Source organism: Electrona antarctica (assembly GCF_951216825.1).
Source record: "Electrona antarctica genome assembly, chromosome: 15".
Lineage (NCBI taxonomy): Eukaryota > Metazoa > Chordata > Actinopteri > Myctophiformes > Myctophidae > Electrona > Electrona antarctica.
Window position 1 is genome coordinate 18,413,839 of NC_136796.1, and position 23,410 is coordinate 18,437,248.

At 44.3% G+C, this 23,410-nt stretch overlaps 1 protein-coding gene across 2 annotated transcripts in view; it reads right to left on the minus strand.

Annotated features, from left to right (window-relative positions):
* Positions 1–23,410, minus strand: part of LOC306938455 (receptor-type tyrosine-protein phosphatase U-like) — a 177,354-nt gene that overhangs the window by 64,548 nt on the left and 89,396 nt on the right. For both annotated transcript variants that reach the window (XM_079522643.1, XM_079522642.1), the window contains exons 3-7: positions 18,966–19,237; positions 10,700–10,781; positions 7,364–7,479; positions 3,517–3,688; positions 1,696–1,989 (exon numbers count right to left, since the gene is read on the minus strand). In XM_079522643.1, coding sequence (XP_079378769.1) covers positions 1,696–1,989; positions 3,517–3,688; positions 7,364–7,479; positions 10,700–10,781; positions 18,966–19,237 — 936 coding nt within the window. The remainder of the gene's footprint in view (positions 1–1,695; positions 1,990–3,516; positions 3,689–7,363; positions 7,480–10,699; positions 10,782–18,965; positions 19,238–23,410) is intronic.

Consider the following 23,410-nt stretch of genomic DNA (forward strand, 5'->3'; position numbering starts at 1 on the left):
AGTGTAAATTCTGCCCCAAATTCGAGTGTAGGATTCGTAGTACACCCACGTCGGGTCGGCATTTATGAAGTGATCGCAGACAGCTGATCCTTCCTTAATTTCGTTCGGACGTTTATAAATGTGACGGCTGAAATCTATCTGGCACGCCCTATGAAATCAAGCCTCGCCCTCGTTTTTGCGACATGAACAACTGCAGTACGACCTTGGAAACCATAGTTACATGACGAAAAAAGTCAATAAAAAAGTCACCCCCTCTCATACACAATTACACACACAGACGCACGCACGCACACGCAACTTGCAAGTCCAACTGGTTTGTTGTAGCCTATCTTAAATAAATAAAGAACGAACACCTGTATGAATTAAATAAAGCTGTAGCTGTAGTACCCTGTCTGTTTCTCCTCTCGCCTCGCTTGCCTTGCTGCCCACACACACACGCACACACGCACATACGGGCCGTGGCCCAGTCAGTTTAGAGCTGGCCCAACTTTGAGCCCCCCCCATGCTAATTTGCCCAGTCAATCATTTGATCCGCGCTACGCGCCTGCCGTGTGTTGTTAGTTGTAGCCTATATTAAATTATTAAAGTATTTATTCATTTAATATAGCCTACAACAATATATTAGTGAACGAAAATCTGAACCTGCATGTGAACAATGAATTAAATAACAAATAGGCGCACACACACGCTGCTGTTTTCCTCCTCTCCTGTCCTGTCTGTCTCTATCACTGTGGTCCGTTCATGACACCGCGACCATGCACGTTTATGAAAATCTATTTAGATTACCTCGCTAGTCGCAGTAGTCGGTGCAGTGGCTGGGCTGTCAACTGACAATTATATAAATGTGCAGCCTAAACCAGCCTCATGTGGCACACTGGCACTGGTGGGCTGGCAGCCTGGATGGGTGGTTTAGCCTATACCTAACTCCGATGCGGTCAGCGGTCCCCAATTTTGCGCTGGCACGCCGGCACGGCACATTTGGCATTCGAGCGACACGTCGGGTTTATCCTTAAAACGACGAGATGTAACTCGAGAAAGACATGGCTGTAGATTGCACTATAGCCTACCCGTTGGTTGGTAGACTTGACTATAGCTGCAGCACTGCAAATGCCTCTCGATCCAGTTAACTATTCCAGGAGGGGGGGGCACCGGCATGCGCTCATGCAAAACACTGTTTAAATGGCTTAAGCATCTAAACTTGCAACATTGTTTTAATTGCGCGATTTTAACTGCTTGTAAAGTTGGTAATCTCCTACCAATTTCATATGACACAGACACATCGTTGATGTAGGCCTATTCCTTTTTTCCTTTTCCTTTTCTTTTTTTACATGTAGCCCATATATAGGCCTACATACATACTACATACATATACTTTTATATTAACATTTTAGGAGTGAATACATATGTTTAGATGCCTGTGACAGCCTCTCAGCTGGTCAAACAATGCTGCTCCGCTGTTCTACGACAGAAAAACAGCCGAGGACAAAGCGTACGACAGCTCCCGACCAGACGTGAGTTTTGTCTTGGCTCAAGTTCAAATTCAAACGTTGGCGCAAATCGTAAATGCCGAAAGTTGCGGTAATTTCGGCGTACACCCATATTTTGGCGTACGCACGGTTGATAAATGAGGGCCATAGTGTGTGTGTGTGTGTGTAGTTGTAGTTGATCAAAGCAGACTGTGGTTGAACCACTCACCTGCACACTTGGTCCTGCTGATGAGGGGGGGTCCGGGTGCCCCCGTGCCTCCCTCTCCGGGCCGGGTCAGCAGAACACTGATACGGTACTCTGTGTCCGGCTCCAGGTGCCACACCTTGTAGGTGAGTGAACCCACTCCGTGGGTTTCTGTCCAGGGTGACTGGCTGGCTCTGTACTGGATCTCCCGTCGAATGACAGGCCCGTCCCCCACTATGGAGTTGGTGTTGAGCTGGATGATCAGGTAGGTGGGCCCCGCCCGCAGGAGCTGAGGGGGCGCGATGGGTGTGGGGGGCACTGCAAATGAAGAGACGGGTAAGGGGAACATGCAAGGGATTTCTAAAGCGAGATAAATACAACTGGAGGACGTGCAAGAATGGTCATATTCAGCTTCACTGTTATATCTATACTGTACCGTCAGTAGTGGAATTCTTCTAAATATTGGGCCAATTTATGTCTAACAATAAAAATGTTCTTAGAATGGGGCATAGATCTTTTCAAATGGGAGTTCCTTTAAATGAATAAAGGTTGAGAGAATCACAAGATTAATGAGACCAGAACTGCTGTGTCGCCGCTAAGGCACTGACTATACATTAGGCTTTGGCTTCTGTTTTGTTTACATTTTGAATTTGAAACAAAAGCATTGTGCAAATAAGAAAATGTGAGAAGAAAGGAAAAGAGTTAAGCAAACAAAAGATGTTAACATCCTTTTTCTTTCCCTCTAAATTTTTATCCCACAATGTTTGTAACCCATTTTGTCACCCTGTGTCAATTATCTAATGTAATCCTAGATGACCAGGGGGAGGGCTTCAACATCGTTTAAAAAATATATATAACATCATTTCTGCTCTGCTAGCTAGACCATCGAATCATAAAACTATTTTAATCGCAGGGACCGTGAGAGGCCCTTACAGGAAATCTTAATTTTCATTATAATGAAGCTGAATAATGGCTATTTTTTGCATGAACAATTGCATGACTAATTCTGTCCTTTCCCCATAAAAGAACGCTGATGGATATTATGACTCCCTATCAGACAAAGGGAATCTAATTAATGAAACACATAATGTGCAATTCTACACTTGCATGCATGCTGCCTGAACCAACCCATGTAAACTGCTGCCTGAACCAACCCATGTAAACTGCTGCCTGCACACATAGCTGGAGAACACCGTAGCTAATCTATGACTATAGGACACAGTAGCACAGTTGACAATGGGACACACTGAGGGGGAGGTACAGGGACACAGAAAAAAAGCTAAGTGTGTGGGTGGGTAGAACATGTTTAAAGGGTCAGTCAACACAGAATGCATATGCCATCAATCATGTCTTTTATTTACTGTATATGTGGGTGCATGGCGACATATTTTGAAGAGATAGAGATTACCCAACGTGTGTGTGTGTGTGTGCGTGCGTGCGTGCGTGCGTGCGTGCGTGCACGTGCGTGCGTGCGTGCGTGCGTGCGTGCGTGCGTGCGTGCGTGCGTGCGTGCGTGCGTGCGTGCGTGCGTGCGTGCGTGCGTGCGTGCGTGCGTGCGTGTCTCTGTATGTGACCGAGAACATTTGGATGCATTTCCCACAAGAGAAATGTTGGAGGCGGAGCGACCTGGGGCCATTTGATGAGATAAGTTGGCAGGTGTCGTCTGCAAGTTCATTTGCATGCAGTAGTTGCTGTACATTACATTCCTATACGGGTATCCGAAGGCAGTGGCGTAGGCGGGCGAGTGTACTCCATGTACTGTATCACAGCACTGTGTGTGCGTGCCAGGCTGCCAGCGTGCTCTAGTGAAAAGCACTCGAACAGCAACATCTCGCACAGCTTTACCTCTGACGATGAGCTCGCCGAAGTTGGAGACGGCGGCTCCGCGGGAGGACAGAGTGACGCAGCGGTACAGGTCCTGCTCGCCACGCTGCGCTTCCACCTGGAACGTTGCCATCAGCCTCTTGTGGCTCAGCCTAGAGAGCGAGGCCGTGTCTAGCAGCACACCGTTACGCCGCTGTCACACACACACGAAGACACAACATGCTACCCTGTTCACGTATAAAGCTTTAATTGGTAAACTACCTCTGTATTTAACAAAACTGCTAGCTCTCAATACATCAGCTTATGGTACTAGATCACAAGATATGCTTTTATTGAAGGTACCAAAAACTACTACTAAATTGGGAGATACTGCCTTCAGGGTGTATGCTCCACATTTATGGAATGGTTGTCAAAATAAATTGAAGTTGAATGTTTTTATTTCGTTTACTACTTTTAAGATACTCTTAACTGACCTCACACTAGAGGAAGGCATATGCACCTGTTTTCTGTAACATTTGGTTACAAGGTTTTGTTTCTGTGTGTATGTGCTTGTGGATTATATTTGTTGTACTGTGTGTCCATGTCATGTATGTAAAATGTAAATGTTCTTATTTGTATACAGGGCGCCATTGAAAAAGAGACCCTGGTCTCAATTGGATTCCCCTGAAATAAAGGTTACAAACAAACAAACAAACAAACAACACACACCGTTACGCTGCTGTCACACACACACAAAGACACAACACGGTTACACCATTGTAACAGTGTGTGCACATAGCAGACACTCTTATACAAAGTGACAATAAGCAAGGTACGTGTTCACATACATAGAATACAAAGATACTAGGATCCCATAAAGTTTAAACCAAGCATCAGTCGAAATATTACTAACATGCTATCTAAATGACATTACATTGATTGTGGTAACAAACATGAGAACGAGTGAGGGACGACTAAGATATGGTCTGTCTGCGTGATAGCCATATCTTGGGCAATCGCTAGCATCGACCGAGGCCGGAAGGTGGTGGGAAGCAGGCACAGGGATAATGAACACACACAAAGACACCCCGCTGTCACACAGTATAACACACAAAGACACAACACACAGAGGGAAGACAGCCGTGAGCAAAAGCCAGATGAGCCGTACATCAGGCAGGCGATTGTGTTTATCCGAGCGGTGTGAAAAGTCCATTCCGCTGATCGTAAGTGTGTGGTGGCATGTGAGGCGGAAAAAATGAACAAGGAGGAAAGTCGTTAGAAGGAAGGAGGGGTTGCTGAAGCGACATGTGTGGGAAGTAAGTGTGTGTGTGTGGGGGTGGGGGGGTGGTGGGTGTTTAGCCATGTTGCTGGAAGAGATAATAAAGATGTAATAAATGTCAGTTAACAACTGGATGTCATCTTGTTTAGGCTGGGCGACAGAGGCGAGTGTGACACGGCCCTCCCAGGTGATGTGTCTAACAGAAGGTGTTGAGCTGACAGCTCCTCATCTCTCCGTGCTAATGTGTCGGAGCGCCGGGCGAACCGGCAATCGGTTCAACTAGCAGGACGTCAAAATCCAGAAGGCCGGTATCGCTTCATGGCGAGCTGCTGAAGGTGTGGGCTCATCACTGCTCGCTCACACACAGCAGAAGCAAGATTTTGTGTAAGCTGTCGCTCCCTACCACTCCGGCGGGGGTGGCTCAGGGGTAGAGTGGCTGGATGGCAACCGCAAGGTTGCCAGTTCGAACCCGGGCTCCCCCAGAGTTAGTGTCGAAGTGTCCTTGAGCAAGACACTGAACCCCTAATTGCTCCTGATGTGCAGGTTGGTACCTTGCATGGTTTCCTCCGGCATCGGTGTATGAATGTGTGTGTGAATGGGTGAATGTAATGCACAATCTATGTAAAGCGCCTTGGATAAAGGCGCTATATAAATGCACCATTTACCATTTACCATTTACTCCTCAAACATAAGTGGGTTTGATATACGTTTGAATCTGTTTAGCAGGAAAAGCATATGGCACATTTTAGAAAATATGATATTGTGCATTAGGCTAAAGGTGGAGAGTATCGCTTGTTTAGCTTCCTTTCTATTTGATTGTGCAACAACCTTCTCTTTTGTGAGAGCCTCAATTGGGTTTATTGTTTACGTACACCAATGTAGTTTACATTCATACTAGCATTCAGGCCTGCATTGAGCCAGTTCTCCAGGGCATTCATCCACTGTGTATGTATGAAGACGGCTCACTGCTGCTGCATCTGAATTACATCCAGCATTAAAGGGTAAAGACGTTTTAAATGCTTTATCAGGATTGTGTTTGGCCCTCATCAGTTTGCATCGGACGGCTGTGCAGAGCAGAATGCCTCAGTTCTATGCTGAAAACAACCTTATGGCACCCTGTGGAAAGTGCCGTTGTGTTATGCAAAGACAGAAGGATTATTGAAAATGCTGTAGTGTGCATGATGGCTAGGTGGCAGTGTGGCGCTGCCGCGCAAAACTTCCTTCTATTTTCTTAAACTGTAAACAAAACAATAAAACACTCCACTTGAAGAGTGCTTCATGAGTAAAAGTGTACAGTACATTACACCAGCCGTCATGAGCACGTCACACGTTTTCCATTTTTGCCCCGTTTTGAATGTTTACACAGAGACGTTAGGCAGAGCGTTTTCAAAGAGTGGTTCCACTTTTTCATGTTTTCAACACCCAAAAACGCTGTTGCCGTGTAAATGGAAGGCATGTCTGGTAAAATGGTTTGGTGTTTTCTGCAGGAACCTAATTATATAGCAGCCTGTCTAAATACTCCTCTGTATAGCACTAAGTGCAATATAAGTCTCTAATTACCCATTTGTGTTAATTAATTCAGGATCAGATTGAGAGCAAATATGTTGACACGTAATGCTGCGTTTGGGGCCTAAACTTACTGGTGGAGAATATAATACTAAATGAGGAGGAAGCATTATGCAAATAGTTTGTTTTAAACTTCCCACAGAGGCAGTAGCTGAGCAAAACAAATCCAGGCTGGTCCAGAGAGAACTTCTATAGTGCCAGGTAGATCAAAGAGAGAGCGTCAATTAGCTGGCTCACACCACACTGCATCAACGATCAAACAGACGCCCGCACAACAAATGCAGAGACAGAAGGAAATAATGGGTTGTGAAAAATCTCTATGTTCAATTGTTTTTCCTCCTAATGAGAAAAGTAGGGAGTTGGGAGAAATTGCTGCGGTGACAGGTAACGAGGCTGTAAGTTATTAGTGTCTATCAAATAATAGGTTAAATCAAGTGCATCATACTGTAGCATGCCGAATGAGAACTTTGTGCTTGAGAGAGATCTTTAGTAGTACGGTAGGTAGCCCATGCACAGTTGACACACAACAAAAGCAAAAACATTCATTTCATGGTGAGCACATGAGCAAAGCCATGAGAAGACAAATAATTGTACTTTGCTTTTGAACGATAATTTAGGCGCAGAATAATAGCTCTCATTCCACTGAAGTGCTGTAACGTGGGTGTCACCATTGTCACATTCTAGTTGACAATTATTGTTATAGAAATAATTAGTCAATTAATTGTGTTTTTGACACTGGAACTTTGTGCCCCCCCCCCCCCCACATGCTTGTGGGAGGGTCCCCCAAGTGACAACGAAGTGACTACTTAATAACTTTTAAGACCTAATTAATACCTAAAAAAGAAAGAAAGGAAAAAAGGCCATTACTGCATTAAAAGTAATCAACAAACTCCACAATAATATTCTCTGTGGAACATAGTCAAACGAAGTGTAATCCTGTAAGTTAGGAGTCAGCAGATACGAGCTTAGTCACGCTGGGCCATTTAGGGCCTTAAAAACACAAGTAAACTCATCAGACTGAAGGTCTCTGTCTCTTAATCTCACCTCCAGTAAGAAAGGCTCTGATTCAGCAGTCTTGCCTGTAGCCACACACTGGAAGGTGGCGTTCTGTCCAGCGTTGACCTCCACATCGCCCAGCCGAGAGAAATGGGGCACCTTGTCTGTGGAAGAACAACAAACAACAACAACAACAACATGAACACTCTGCTGAATAGAACTTGTAGCAAGTTTGGAGCTCCCAATAACTTCATTGCCTCTATATGTTAAATGGTAAATGGTGCATTTATATAGCGCCTTTATCCAAGGCGCTTTACATAGATTGTGCATTATGTTCACCCATTCACACACACATTCATACACCGATGGCAGCGGAAACCGTGCAAGGCACCAACTAGCACATCGGGAGCAATTAAGGGTACAGTGTCTTGTATCTTAAATACAGCAGATTATGTATCTGCTGTATTTATGCTTTAAAGATTGTTTGGATTTGTATGTTTTCAGCAGCAAGCAACTTATAGCCAAACTAAATTGCAATACCCTCCATACAGTATGTGTCAAAGTGGATTCAATTCAGTGGCCCTGGGCATTTGTCAACATCCCAGACAGAGACAGACATCCTGTAGACAAACAGAACCACTTAGTTACATACAGCACATTCAATTATGTCTAACGGAGACACACTCAGCAGCATGCAGTACCAAATGTTTTACTCTCCAGGCATCACGCACTACTTTGGAGTTCAACGGCAACCCCAATTACTTTTACATCGCTATTAAAAAATACCACAAAATGAGTTTTTAGGCCAGGCGCTCCCATCTCCATAACAGCTCAAAGCTCAGTTGGATGTTATCCAACAGGATATATTAATGGATGATGCTGAGATGCAGAACAAGGTTCATTTTCCTAAGTACCTGCACTCTATTTCACACAAGAGTGAGACATTTATTTTTTATTAGACATGGAATATTTGTTAAAACAGATGGTACGTTACCTTTTACCCACCCAACATTGAAACATATCTTAATTACGTCACCATCAACAGCCAATTAGGGGTATGCATACCATACATACATATCACTTTTGGTCCAGCCGACCACAATACTTGCGCAATCTGCTTGCGCAAGTAATACGTGTTTTAACTTGCGCTCTTAAGTTGTGGCACAAAATGCTAAATATCACTGTTGCCAAAACGTGATTGTTATACCAAAGTAGGCACAAAAGGTTTTGTGAGCCATGTGACAATGACCATCAAACAGGGTTCTGATACTGGCTCAGGCCAGAGGTCATCGACCTCTATAAGGTGTGCCTGATGTTGAGGATCATTCAGTATTTTTTTGTCCAGTCTAAACTCCTTATTTTCTGATGTCATACTGATGTCATACTGTCTGATGTCTGATGTCATACTGATGACGCGAGCACCTAGACAGCTCTACTTTAGTTTAAAGCAGAGCACACAGAGTTGCGACGGGCATTAACAAGAGAAATGAAAAGAGCAGTTAGCATGTTTTTACCGTCTGCTCTGTCAAGTGCCTTGGAAGGAGCGAGAGATCCAAATCTAACTAGACCAAGGTCTTCCGTGAGTGTACACGCACCCTTCTCCCTCCAAAAACAGACAAAGATGAGCCACAACTGCCAACCGATGAGGAATCGACAGATCCACTCGGCAGCCTGTCAGAAAATGACCAACTCCGTACCCGGCCAGAAACAAGGGGACGCAGATCAACCAAGACCGTCCAGTCATCAGCAGCTTACCGAGACTTTAACTCCACCGGCAGAAGTGACATCAGTTACCTTGCACAGAGGAAAGAAGAGAATTCACATATGCAAACAGTGTGACAAGAGTTTCAGTCAGTCCGGTCACTTGAACAGACACCAGCTTATCCACACTGGAGAAAAGCTTTTTCACTGCAAACAGTGTGACAAGGGTTTCATCGAGCTAGACAGTTTAAAGAGACACCATCGTATCCACACTGGAGAAAAACCTTTTGGCTGCAAACTGTGCAACAGGGGTTTCAGTCAGTTCAGCGATTTGAACAGACACCTGCTCATCCACACCGGGGAAAAACCGTACCACTGCAAACACTGCGACAAGAGTTTCAGTTTCATGTACACCCTTAGGAGACACCAGCGTCTCCACACCGGAGAAAGACCCCACCGCTGTAAACACTGTGACAAGAGTTTCATTCAGTTGAGTGACCTGCAGACACATGAACGACTCCACACCGGAGAAAAACCATTCCACTGTAAACAATGTAAGAAGAATTTCAGTCGGCTGAGTGCTCTGAAGGGTCACCTGCGCATCCACACGGGAGAGAAACCCTTCCACTGCTCACAGTGTGACAAGAGTTTCACTGTGATATCTTCTCTGAAGTCACACCAGCGTGTCCACGTTGGGGGTAAAAACATCTCCACTGTAAACAGTGTGACAAGACGTAACCCACAATTGTTGCATTAGCAGCTCTTAACTCACTCAAGGCCAAGAACATCTTTGGACGTCTTTTTTTCAATGGCGCCCCCCGGCATGAACGTCTTTTGGCGTCTTTTTACATTTTTAATGATTATGTTTGATCGCGCGGTTCACCAACCGTCTGAATAGCTCTCGGTTGCTAGGCGATCGCGTAAACAGGAAATAACCGGAAGTCAAAAGTCAGCCAGCCGTCCACCTCCAGTAGAGCAGATTGTTTAGAATCCATTTATCTCAGATTGTTTTGCCAGATTGCGTTTTTGATACTCCATACAATTTGCCTTCAAACATGTGTGGGTGGGTCAGTCCTCTAGCCTGATGTTTAGGATCAGAGTATTTGAGCGAGCATTTAGGCAGCTCATCCAGGATATCTGATAATTAATCTGGTCTAGAGAGGTGGATTCAAATTTGCCAGCAAAAACAGCCTATTGGTTCACCAATCTGTGTGTCCGCCCTCCTCCTCCCCGATAGAACACAGCGGAGAACACTGATGTCACAAAATGTGGAGCGACGCCCCTCTGCACTGTTGTTGGTTGGCGAAATACAAGGTATTCCACAATTTTGGTTTGTTTAGAAACGTTTTAGGATAGTTATGATGTCATTCGTGCCAGCCAACTCTATGGACTATAATGTTTGTTTAGGGCAGTAAATTTCAACGGAATTTGCATGCAACATGCCCCCAAAAATCTGAGCGGCCCTCACTTCACACGAGTGCGATTTTATTTATTTAGTAAACAAAATGCCTGCGGTCCCCAACGCTAATGTGCTATCTATGTTTTGTGAAACGGGTCACACAGTTTAGTGAGTGTTCTTAGGTTTTAGGGGTGTACTTACAGTACTAACAGGGGTAGTTTAACAGGGTGTGTGGGGGGGTACTTACAACAGGGGTAGTTTAACAGGGTGTGGGGGGTACTTACAACAAGGGTAGTTTAACAGCACGATGTCATCCAAAGCCATGTAGCCCTGACGCTCCTCCGAAACAGTCGCCTCAAACACAACCTGCAAAGAAATATGAGAAAATACATAATTAATATGATTAAATAGTGAGTACTATAAGTCGGTAGAAGTCAGTAATGAGCAGGGATGGAGCTAACTTTGAGAAGAACTGGGACACTTAGCGTAATGCCATTACTGCAGTGTTTTGCATTTCTCGGGCTAACTTTGCCTAAATCTCCAGCAGAACCTAAAGCTTTTGTAAGACTCATGAAACTTACCTTTTCCCTAATTATTTTACCCAATTAATCATTAGGATGGAACTTGTTATAATCAAATGTACATATGCTGATGTAACTAGTACAGTCTACATTTCAAGTTTAATTTATTAAGAATTATAATAGAGCACTTCTGTGCTCTATTATAATAGTATGACGTTAACACATACTGTACTATCTGGGTCATGATTTTCATTCTCTTTTTTTTTGGGGGGGGGGGGGGGGGGGGGGGCTAGCCCCGCCTATGCCGGGGCTAGCCCCTCCTATGCCCAGCTTTGTGTGTGCGTGTGTACCCCATAGCTGTGATTTGATTGGCTGAGCACCCCATAGCTGTGATTTGATTGGCTGAGCAATGTACTGTACGTATTGAGGATAAAAAGTGAGGACAGAGAATTGAGGACACCACAAGTGATTAGCCCTAGGGGGTTCAAGAGCTAATATTGGACTTGAGGATAAAAAGTGGGGACAGAAAAGTCCTCATTCCGGCCAATTGTGATTGGCGAGAATGCGATGATGTATGATGATAAGAGTGCCCCTCACTTCACACAGGTGTGATTTTTTTTTTCAAATACGAATTGTGTTCCAAAAATAAACAGATGATCCCAACGGTTTGACTCATGGATATGAAGCATCAACTGACGCCGAGAATACGCTAATGTTACCTCCAGAATAACTAAACGATAAACTTCCCAGACAATATCAATGAGACAGTTACAGTATATTTTTTGTTTTGTTTTTTCGTTTTAGTTTATACAATGTTATTCTCCATAGAGAAACTTCCGCGACCCAGGGGATGAACGAGCGACGTCAGGACTTCGGTACTCTATACACTCAACGACACACAATAAAACATGTCAATCTATTGCTCTCTCTCTCCAAACGTTCACAGTAGCCGTATGAATCACAGCAGCCGCATGAATCACATGTCCCCTCATTCAAGCAGCAGAGCCAAACACATGCAGTGCACCAAAGTGGAGGTTCCCACTGAGTCAATCTACAAGCTGTCATTAAAGTCAGCAGAGGCCAAATCCTGCTGTTCGCCCAAACGATCAGGTTTCAGTGAATCCACACAACCAATGAAATACAATAAATGTGGCGCAGCTTGACAAACCCTTTCATCAAAGTATTATTTATTATTACAGACTTTATTGGGAGGATATCCCATTGAAATGCAGTTTTTCTGCATTGATTGATTGATTGATTGATTTACAAAATATGCCAAATGGATGACAAAAAAAACCAGGGGCTTGTTTGCATTGTGGTCCATTTAGCATTCAGCACTCAAACAACTGGACAAAACAACAACAACACAAGAAAAGCAAGCACAGCAACAATACAGACATCTAAATATACAGATTAATTATTAACAGCCCTGGGGGGCTTACAGTAAACGGCTGGGGGACAGCAATAATTCATCCAAGTCCAATTTGAATGGTCTTTCAGGGCTGTTAGTAGAGCAGTCCACTGTGTTGTGTCTGCATAGTGGAATGCCTTTTTTATTGAGGGAGAACGAGGTCAGAGGAACTCCCACTGGTAAGCATTCTCTACTCTGGAGAAGTAGTTTTACAAGTACTTGAGAACTGCTCCTTTGAGTATCTTGAAAACCAGACTCATTGAGAATGGGGAAACTACCACCATGAGCCATCCTAGCCTAATGAAGTGGACTGGGGTTAGGACATGGGGTGCAAGTTGAAAAACAAAACCTTGCAAGCTTATTTTTTGGGGAGGTTTGCAGTTTAGTCTTCAGCAGCTTGGCAATGCTTCATGTACCGTGACCTTTTACAGTCTATGACCGTGACGTGCAAGTATTTTCAAAATAATGCTGGACGAGGGCTCCGGCAAGAGTCCTCAGAGCACTCCTGTTCATAAACGAGGATATCCTCCCCAAAAGTCGTGTTCTTTGATTGACTTTTGTGATGCCACTTTATCATCGGAAAGTTTGTTGTGCAAAATAGAACCCAAATAGGTAACATTGTCACAAGTAAAGGAGGCCTACTGTGGTTGGAATAGGACCCAAATAGTATGGATTATATATTTTTTTTACCAAAAACAAATTGCTGTCTTTGTTTTGTTATGCTCCGGCTGGAATGTAAGATTATTCTCACTAGTAACAAATGGCCGTTTTCAAAAATATTGTGGTGGTTAATAAATTAACCACAGAGACCTTTTTTGACAATGTTTTGGGGGGCAGCGACGGAGAGGACCAGCGGAGGAGCCAGCGGAGGAGCCAGCAGATCCGAGGAGGTAAGTTTAGTTTCGTATTTTCTTCTTAGATATTTTAGGTTTAAACTTAGGTTTCTTCTGTTCTCAAAACGTAAATAAATCAATAGTCAAATTAATGCATTGTCTCGTATTTCTTACAGGGCCCGGAGGGCTGTCGACCGATAAGTATGGGGGGGCTACCGTGGTCTCTCCTCAGGTGGACAGGTAAGAAGTCATTCACATATCACTCATTAGTCACTGGTGGGGGTTTAGGGGGAAAAGCGCCATAGCCTCAGAGCCCAACGGTCATTTACCATGCAGTGGTACGGTGGTCCTGTGAGGTGAGAAACAACAATTACTAACTTCATCATATAACGTGGAATTGTGTTGTGTGGAATATGGTTTGGTCTTACCGAGCACCGCGCACCAGCCTGCCTCCCCGGGAGAGTCTATGAGGGAAATGAGGAGGACAGAGGCTTTTATACTGCCTGGGTGTTGATTTGATCCATGAAGAGGTAATTAGGAATGTAGCGTCCAGGACCAGCCAAGTCGGCAGCGCTTCACTCGACCTCCTTTTCCCTCTCTCTCTCCGGGTTGGTCTATATATAGCTAAAATCTAAAAGGACAGATGCTTTGCCGGTTTTAATGGGTTAAGAGTTGACATTTATGTGAATCACCCTGGTATTTATGTGAATACCTTGGTATTTCAGGATTGTGATGGTGGCATAAAAGAAAACCTTTGAGTACTCTGCCTGGGTCAAATCTTGCCACAAATGAAGAAGGAGCTTTGCTTCAGGACACTCACACAACCATCAGCTTGCTATGCAGTCAAGCCTAGTGAAAGTCATATTGTGCCATCATGTGCTCAGGCGAGCAACGTATTGCATTTGTAGACAATACCGCAGCGCCCGAGGGCCAATCAATACCATACAAGGCCACGGCAAGATGGATACAGACTGAGGCTGTCTCCCTTCCTAATTGATGTGTATTTTTCATTCTCATGTGGTGGCCATTAGAGACGACCGCTCGCTTAGCCCCTCAATAAATCACAAGTCACGGACCCCGCTGCCATCGATTCCCTCTTCTCAGCGCCTTGACCCACCCTCGTTAAGCCCATCTGCGTCGGCCCTCACTTGTGGGAAAGTGCCACCGAGTGTGACTGTGTGTCACAGAATGAATATCAGAGCACACATACTGTACAGGCCGGGAAAAATACTTGTTCACTGCATGTGAAAGAGTAAGTAGGATGACACAGAACACAGAGTGGGAGAATGATGCAGAAAAGTAGATGAGAGAAAGAGAGAGGTGTGTGTGTGTGTGTGTGTGGGGGGGGGGGGATACTGGAGAGTTATCTGGCATAGCAGAAGGAGAGAGATGTGGAGGTAGCGGAGATGGAGTGGGTGTCTAAGCTGCATGGATTATTCGTGAGACCCGATAGGATCTTTAATATTCGATAGCCAAGTTCCCTTCAATCCAATTCCCACACCAGAAGGCGAGGAGCAAAATCTATTGCTGTGAAGAAAGTGGGAGGTACATTCATCCAAAATGAGAATATCTGAGGTTCATGGTGATGTCATGCTTCATCCTTCAGGCTCTGCCCGCCTCCGTTTAATGCAACAGGATGACCAATGAAAGTGGTTGGGACTCCATAACACTCCCAGACACGACTGTGATGGACCAATCAAAGTTATCGAAACCGATGGAAGAGGTAGATGTCATGATCACAGTGGTAAGAAGGAAAAAAATCATATCAAACTCCAAATCAGTCATGTCAGGTCAACCACCTTGGCTTCTGGTATGAGGAGAGTTTCTGTACCGAGGGAATGGTGGCATAGAAGGATCGGAGGATGGGATATAAAGTTACAAGAAAAAGAAGGAAGAAAACAAAAGTTGATTTTTATAAGCATCCAGCTGCAACATCATGTTTCCATCATGACATTTAATTGCATATAATTGTTGGAGTGGTATGACATACTCCACAATGTGTCCTCTCATGTTTCTCCGATCGCCTAAAGAAAGATTACAGAAAACCAGCGTAGGCTTGCAGCAGCAGCAGAGACAATGCAATAAAAGGAGGATTTGTACAGTAATGAATATTTATGGGTTTTGGTTTTCATTACATCTGCATGCGCTGTAACGATAGCGTTTTCAATTGGTACATGGAGACAACTGATCTAAACCAACAGTTGAATTAATTTAACGACTTGCACCGCAAACATTTGAGGAGTGGAGCTGATCAAAGATTGCAACAGAGTTCTGTTAATTGATCCGTTGGGTTAGAACGAGACAACCTGTATTGATCCTCCTCAACCCATAGAGTATGTCTCCTAAACCAGTGATTCTCAATGAATGTTCCAGGGACCCCCAGGGGTTCTTGAGGGGGTTCCAGGGGCTGCTTTGTTTAATAAAGCTTGTTTAAAAAAGTAAAACTTTTCATCTTCTCTTTGCTGTGAGCCAAATAGTTGTGAGAGGTGAGTTGAACAGCGACCCAGAGAGAATACACACTCATTGACCTCCAGTCATCACACTCAAAACCTATATTAACCCTGCATGCAAGCTCCTCTTCATGACAGACTCTCAAACCTGCATTCAATCAGCAGGAAGCGTGTCTGGCAGGAGGCCATTCTTTCTGCTTCTCTGTGTGTAAATGTAAACCGTCCAGCAGCACCTCTGATCTCTGTCCAATATCAATGTTATCTCTCTGGCCGTCTGCTTGCCCTGCAGGAGGCACTGATAGTCTCTGATTACTAGATTTACTTGTTTGTGTTTCATCTACAACTGCATCCACCCTAGCCTGGCTAATAAGCCAGACCAAATCAGCCGTTGGCAAAAAAAAATTGCCTGCCGGCGGATTACGGTCTGGAGAGGCTCAATTGTACGCCCATTTCCTACACCAGAGAACTGGTGTGGCCAATCGGGACACGGTATGCAATATGGGCGGGCTTTGGTACAGTGACGTTCAATGCTTGAGACCTTTGACTGACAGTAGCTCTGACCAATTGCGTCAAAGAGAAAATGTTTGAACCCGCCCCCCGGGAAACAAGATCCATACACAGCATCCCCAGACTCAAATACCACACGACAGTGTGATTTGAGTCTGGCTTATTAGCCAGGCTACATCCACCCCACCCCCACCACCACCACCACCACCACCACCACCACCACCACCACCCAACGAGTGGTACTGTATGTGAAAGCCTACACACACAATCACCTGCTTCCTCTCTAATCTGAGAGATTGGTTATTCCAACAACAGCCTAACTAAAAGATGAATATGGGTCTTGAAACATCCATATGAAACCTCTAGAGGGGAGGAAGAGTAGAGGAACAGAGGCACAGGATCAGTGCTCCCTTCACAGAGGAGACTCACATGGTCCCTGTAGGGACAGGATTTATGAGCACAGCTCACACTGACAAAGATCCTCATGCAGACGCACCACTTTACCTGCCTCATTACCTGCCTCACACCTTCCCCATTTCACCAGATACACAATCTGTCCTGTGCCAGTGTGCACCGCAGGAAGACATTCAAGAATCTGCTTACACAACATATCCACGTTGGCCGTCTGTCATCAGAGGACGAGGCCTGTCACAATTATTACATAATCGCCTAAACCAGTGGTATTCAATTTTTAATTCTGGGAAAAACAAGAGGGCTAATGAAGGTTACAGGTATGGTGTGTGCGATATGAAGTGTGATATTACCATAATAATACATATTCATATTCAAGGGCTTTTGGAGACAAATGAGAGACTTCAGTTACTTTAGACTAGACTAGAGCACTGCAGGGCCACAATCATTCTACAGTTGTGGCCCCCGGCCTAATCTAGTTGAATACCCCTGGCCTAAACTATTATTTGAGATAATCGCAATTATTTTTGCACAATTGTCATAATACTTTCCATGTTGAAATTTCATAAATTCTAAAATATAAATGAAAAAGCAGAAATAGCAGATCTACAAGCTTACAACGTGTCATATGTTTACCTTATTTAAGTATTAAATATATATGAATACATTATGTCATTAATTTCTTTATATATTTAAGTTATTTGTCATAGCTTCCCCGTGCAACGTTTGATTATGAAACCTAAAAGGCAAATATTTGTATTCATATGTTCCACCGTTCAATGTCAACAACACAATAAAATTGTTACTCGCAATTATTTATGTGCCAATTAACTGTCACCTTAAATGTTGTTTACTTGACAGCCCTACAGAGGACAGGGATAAGGTGTTGATGGGACATACTTCCGTCGCAAAATCTGACTCTCCGATTGACAATTTAGGCATTTAGCGAAAGCGCTCATCCAGAGTGATTTACAAGTGCAAAATATGAATGAAGTTTTGGCTCAAGTCATTAAACAACAAGGAAAATAGTCACACAAGAGTGCATAGGTTGTTGGCACTGTCGTGTTCTCTCCTCCGCATCATACCCTATTGGGGCCTTTCTGTGTGGAGTTGGCATGTTCTCCCGTGTCCCTTAGGGTAGGTACCTTTACAATAAACATGCCGTAATCCTGGTCTGACTGGCCGCGTGTGTCCCTAAGTTTGGAGTATGTGTGTCGCTGTCCCTATGTAAGTATGAACAGCTGCAGTATCGCTGGACGCACGCACGCACGCACGCACGCACGCACGTTACACCTAGCTACATGTTTAAGCATATATTTCATATTTCCATGTCGATTTCAGCTCCGACATTTATTTCAGACATGCTCTAGTATGTGAAGAGTCTGCCTGTGCAATGAACTAATTTTTCTCCTCTGGTGAAAAGCTGGAGGTTGTTCTCAGTCAAATCTGGTCACATATTATAATGAATTATATGAAGAAACTGGTCGTTTAACATTAATGTCAAGAAAAATAAAAGCTTAACCAAGCTAAAGTGTATCTTAGTAAACTAGCATCAAGGGATAAAAGGAGAGTGAAGTGCAGTGGACTCCTCAGACTACAGCAGATAAGAAGTGGAGTGACTTCCGCCCCGAGCAGCCTGGATTTGTCTGAGAGATATTCTAATGATCGCGTTCCCCTCCTGAGAGAGCCCGCCTCTGCCTGCCGCCTCTCCTACAGCTGCAACGTGGCGGCTAAACTTCTGAAGTGAAGAAAATCATTACTTTAGTTTAAATCATGTTGGTTGTTTGTGAGGCTTCTTGCACGGAACAAGAGAGTGGAGGATAGTAGCAGAGGCGGCTGTCTGCATCGATCCATGAAGCCCTCTAATCTCATTAACTATTAACTGCTTCTTGATTTATTGAGATGAGGCCCAGAGTGCAGCGAGGTTATGGAAGCAAACGTTCAACACACTGAGCCCCCCCACCCACACAACCCTCACAAGAAAACCACATGAAATTGAGGTCAATTGACTGATCAGCAAACCCACACTCCCACAACGCCTTATATCAGTCGTTGCCTCCTCATTAATGCTTGTTTGAGGTGGGGTGATATTGTACACGAGTCAACCAGGGGCACTAGGAGATAGATTATTGGCCGTAATGAGCGGATTCAAGGCTCCATCCAGCCATCATGGTCCTACAAGCTACATTATAGACGTAATAAGTGTGGCGAACATAGAACACAGTGGATATCGATCAAGCTGCAGCATGCAGGGGAATTATAAATATCCACGGTAGTTATGCAACTATTGAGTGTTTATGACAAACAATGTTGTGCTGAGAGAGGAACTGTGACAAACATGCCATAGTGTGGGAGGTGATATTCTTCCACTAGGAAAAAAGAAGAATGTGTGGGAGGAACTGTGGCACGATGCTCACCTGATATTCGCTGGGCCAGAAGGTGCTGACGGCCAGCTCCACCTGATGCCACTGGCGTCCCTGGGAGCCAGAGATGTTCCACGCGGCGCTGCCCCTCGGACCACCGTTGACGCGCACGTAGACCTGCAGGTCCCCGGGACTGTGGCCGTCGCGGCTGTACAGGAAGTAGCTGAACTGAATGCAGTGGGTGTCGTTCTCGCTGAGCGGGCGCAGAAGCAACTGAGCGCGCTGCCCCGCGGCATGCTGGGACGAGTTGACCATCAGGAAGGAACCTGCAGACAGAGAAAAAAGTAAGGATGAGATGAGTCACTGTGCACCCAGAACGGTGAAGTGCATTATACCGAATATAAATATTCACACAAAATAAAACCAATAGGGTACTGTAGCAGAGGTGGACATTTTTGTGGTTCCACAGATATATAGATTTCCCAAAAGACCGGCCGTGACTTGCTCCTCCAAGGGAGCTAGCTCTCTTGGCGTTGCCCGTTACCTGCCGGTCTGCCAAGCTGGAGACTGGGGTTCGATTCCAGCTCGTTGCGTGAAACGTTACATTGATGTCAGAAGTGGGACACCAGATATCCGCAGCGGAACAAGGACCGACTGGACTAGGTTCCCCCCAGTTAGCTGGTTTAGCCCTCTGAATTAGTTTGGAGATCCATTGTCAACTGTTCTTATCAATGATGGACAAAACTCCAGTTACTCCACTTGAGCTAAATGTTTTTTTTCTTTTTTCCCCCTGAAAAATGTTTACATTTTCGAGTTAGCTGGTTTCTGCCCGACAGCAGAGATATACTGTACTATATTCTTTTGCGAATTTCAAATATGTTTTGACACAATCAAATATTTGATGGTCAAGATTCACCTGTATATGAATCTCTATGGGAAAATCAATGGGGTTTCTATCTGTGGAACCACAAAATGTCCGCCGCTGCTATGCCCTAGTATAGAAGAAGTAACTGTAGATACTGCAACGCCTCTGTAGATATGTCATACATGTCTTGTTAGCTTTCATCCACTACACAACACGTGCGTTTCTACAACAACCCTGATAGGAAAAAGGTTGACAGACTTCGTGATGACAGACACAGGAGAAGATACAGGAGAGCTCTGATTGAAGTTTGTTTGTAAGTGTGTCTCCATTTCACTGGTCTCTGTCTCGTCCTGCAACATCCTGTCAGGGTTCTAACGACTCTCCTTTGGTTTGTTTTCCTGCCCCATTCAAATAATAAAAGCTACAGAGCTGAGTAGTGACTTTCATCTGGACTGAGACTCAAAACAGTTCACTACTTTATCCTGTAGCATACAACAGCACACACTGACCTGGAACCCTAAAAAGAATCACAACACAGAGAGAGAGAGAGAGAGAGAGAGAGAGAGAGAGAGAGAGAGAGAGAGAGAGAGAGAGAGAGAGAGAGAGAGAGAGAGATGAAAGAGATGAAAGACTAGTGTTGCAGACATTTACCCTCAGGGAGTTGTAACCTGCTCCTAAAAGGCACAGCTACTAAACTAATGAAGAGAAGGAGAAGAATAGAGAAATAAAAGGAATTACAGTACAAACTCTGAATTCATTACCAAGGATTGGATCAGATGCTTGTAGCAAATCCCATTATTCCAGCCCCAATGTTACCTTTGCCAGCCATCTAATTATGATCATTACAGATCAACGTGCTTGATTCAGAAAAAAAGAGAGTGAGAGACAGAGAGAGAGAGAGAGAGAGAGATAATAGGACAAAGAGAGAAATATACCATAATGCACACATGCAGTACATGCATCAAGTGCATTGAACAGGGCTGGCCAGTGGCCACAGCAGAGTGGATGAAGAAGGCAGAGGGATGGTGGGCTAGCAGCGTACTGTAGCTGAATGGAAATGTAGTTGAATAAATGTGCAATCAGAGCCCTGCAACGTGCTTCCATTAATCACACTGACACAGTTATTAGGCTGTAATGGTGACCTGGGGAATATTTAAAATACAGTGTGATATTTCCACCACACACACACACACACACACACACACACACACACACACACACACACACACACACACACACACACACACACACACACACACACACACACACACACACACACACACACACACACACACACACACACACACACACACACACACACACACACACACACACACACACATGTAGGGCGCACATGCAGAGTCACACATTCTGAGACATAAAATCTAAGTGAGTTAATCTGTGTGCGTTCATCTAAGTGCGTATCTGAATCACTGTTCACTTACAAGCGAGTGCACACGCACTCCTGCACGTGCACGCACGCACACACCAATACGTTCACTGCCAGACTCGCTTCTAAATCCTCCCGACCTTCCCAGAAGTGAGAAGTGGCCTCCTTCTTGGCAAGGGAGGTGATTAACATACTAATGTACTATAAAAAAAAATTGGCCTCTGCGCTCCTAGTCCTGGCACAAGAAAATATGGCTCATAACTAAGTCTAGCACCCCATAATGTAGCTTTCACACCCCAGGAATAACCAATCAACCATTCTTCATTACCTGTTTCCCATGGCCAGGAAATACATAACAGAAACCGGTAAAACAAAAAAAAAGAAAAGAAACATACAGTTGTTTTTTATTGTGACCGAAGGTCGCAGTTAACTATGGAATCATGCATTTCTCGTCAGTGTGTGTGTTGGTTGGTTGGTTGGTTGGTTGGTTGGTTGGTCGGGGTGAGAGAGCATGTGACATCACGTGAAAAGATGGTGTAAATGAATCTTCATTAGAGGCAAAAAAACCTGCCATACGGCCTGTAAACAAGAATTGATTTCAGTGATCATTTAAATGTGGCATTTCTAGTCTCTTAGAGTCTCTGCCTGTAGGACCACAATATATATATATATATATATTTTTTTAATCCGTTAACAAGGCTAAATCACATTGAGAGTTCCATTTCTGTTTTGACAACCTAGAAACAGGCAGTGGCCAATGTTTCAATTACTTGAAAGATTCTATTTTTTATTTTATTTAATTTTTGTTAGGACAGGATAGAGTAGATAACTGTTAAATCATATACAGGCTATAATGTATATATACACACTTACATACACATGCTGTATCCAAGTGCATGCACGCACGTGCGCATACACACGCACGCACGCACGCACGCACGCACGCACGCACGCACGCAGACACAGCTCAGCCTCCCGTTTGGCAGTCCTATTGCAGAAGGTGCAGAAATGTAGAGATACTTCTGAATTCTTCATTGACATTTTGCTAATTGAGAAAACATTTATCTAACATAAAAGAAGAGACAACATGACCCAACCTGAATGTCACGACCCCTCCCTGAGTCCCTGTCCACTTTTAATCCAATCTTCTCTCCACCAAAAGGCACAGATAAGTGTCAAGTTGACAGAAGCGGCATCACATGATAAAAAGGCTACAGACACTCTCACTGCTCTATGTTCTTACAAAAAACTGATTTTCATCCTCTTTCTTTTCCAGTTTCTCACCTGCACCCAAGCGAAGCTGGACAGGCTCTGACTTAGAACCTGTCAGCCTCCCACACCACTCCTTTGATGTGTGGGCCCTTCAGGGCCACGGGGAACTAAATTGCTTTCCTTCACTTCGGGGGCCACTGGATACTGGCTGTCTGAGAGCAAAGAGCCTGACTGTCCTGGTGACAGGGGTCATTTGGGAAAAGCTTGAGTCACTACTACCCAACATGTCTTCTGCATTCCTCACTGTAGTTTTTCTACACCAGTAATTCTCAAACTTTGGAGTTTCAAGGCCCCCCGGTTTGATACTGTATGTGTTAGGCGGCGGCCACGGACCACCATTTGACCACCTTTATATGGAGTTTTAGTTCTGTGGCTCCAATATACAATCATCTGTGTTGATGTAACTCCCATTGTTACAGACACGTAAGGGTCCATTTGGAATGGACCACTGGTGGTCCCCGGGCCCAACACTGAGAACCCCTATTCTACTTGAGCGTATCAGTACGATAAGGCCTATAGCAATCTATAGCTGGATATAGCTTAGTCTGTAGCTAGTAGGCACAGTACTAGCCTTCATCAGCGTGACAAATAAAATGTGAAAGATACCTCGTATCCAGTGCTGTAGTCTAGTCTTTTTCAGACAGTATACCATAATTATTCCCTGCATGACATACACATGTATAGGCTATAGCCTACACTTACGTGTGGTCAATGGATGTAATGGTTAGCAGATGCTATAGTTTTTTTTTCCCTCCAAAACTTGGCATGGCATACTACGTATAGAACACACCACTGCTTCGTATCTACAGTAAATATTATATCGGCAATAGTAGTAGCGTCACTAGCATGTAGATGATATATGTTTCAATCCAATCCAGTACAGTGAGAGAGATGTGGCTCGATGATGAAGGTCGTTAAGCATATCATGCCACAAACCATTAACCAAACATGCCTCCATTCTCTTCCACATCA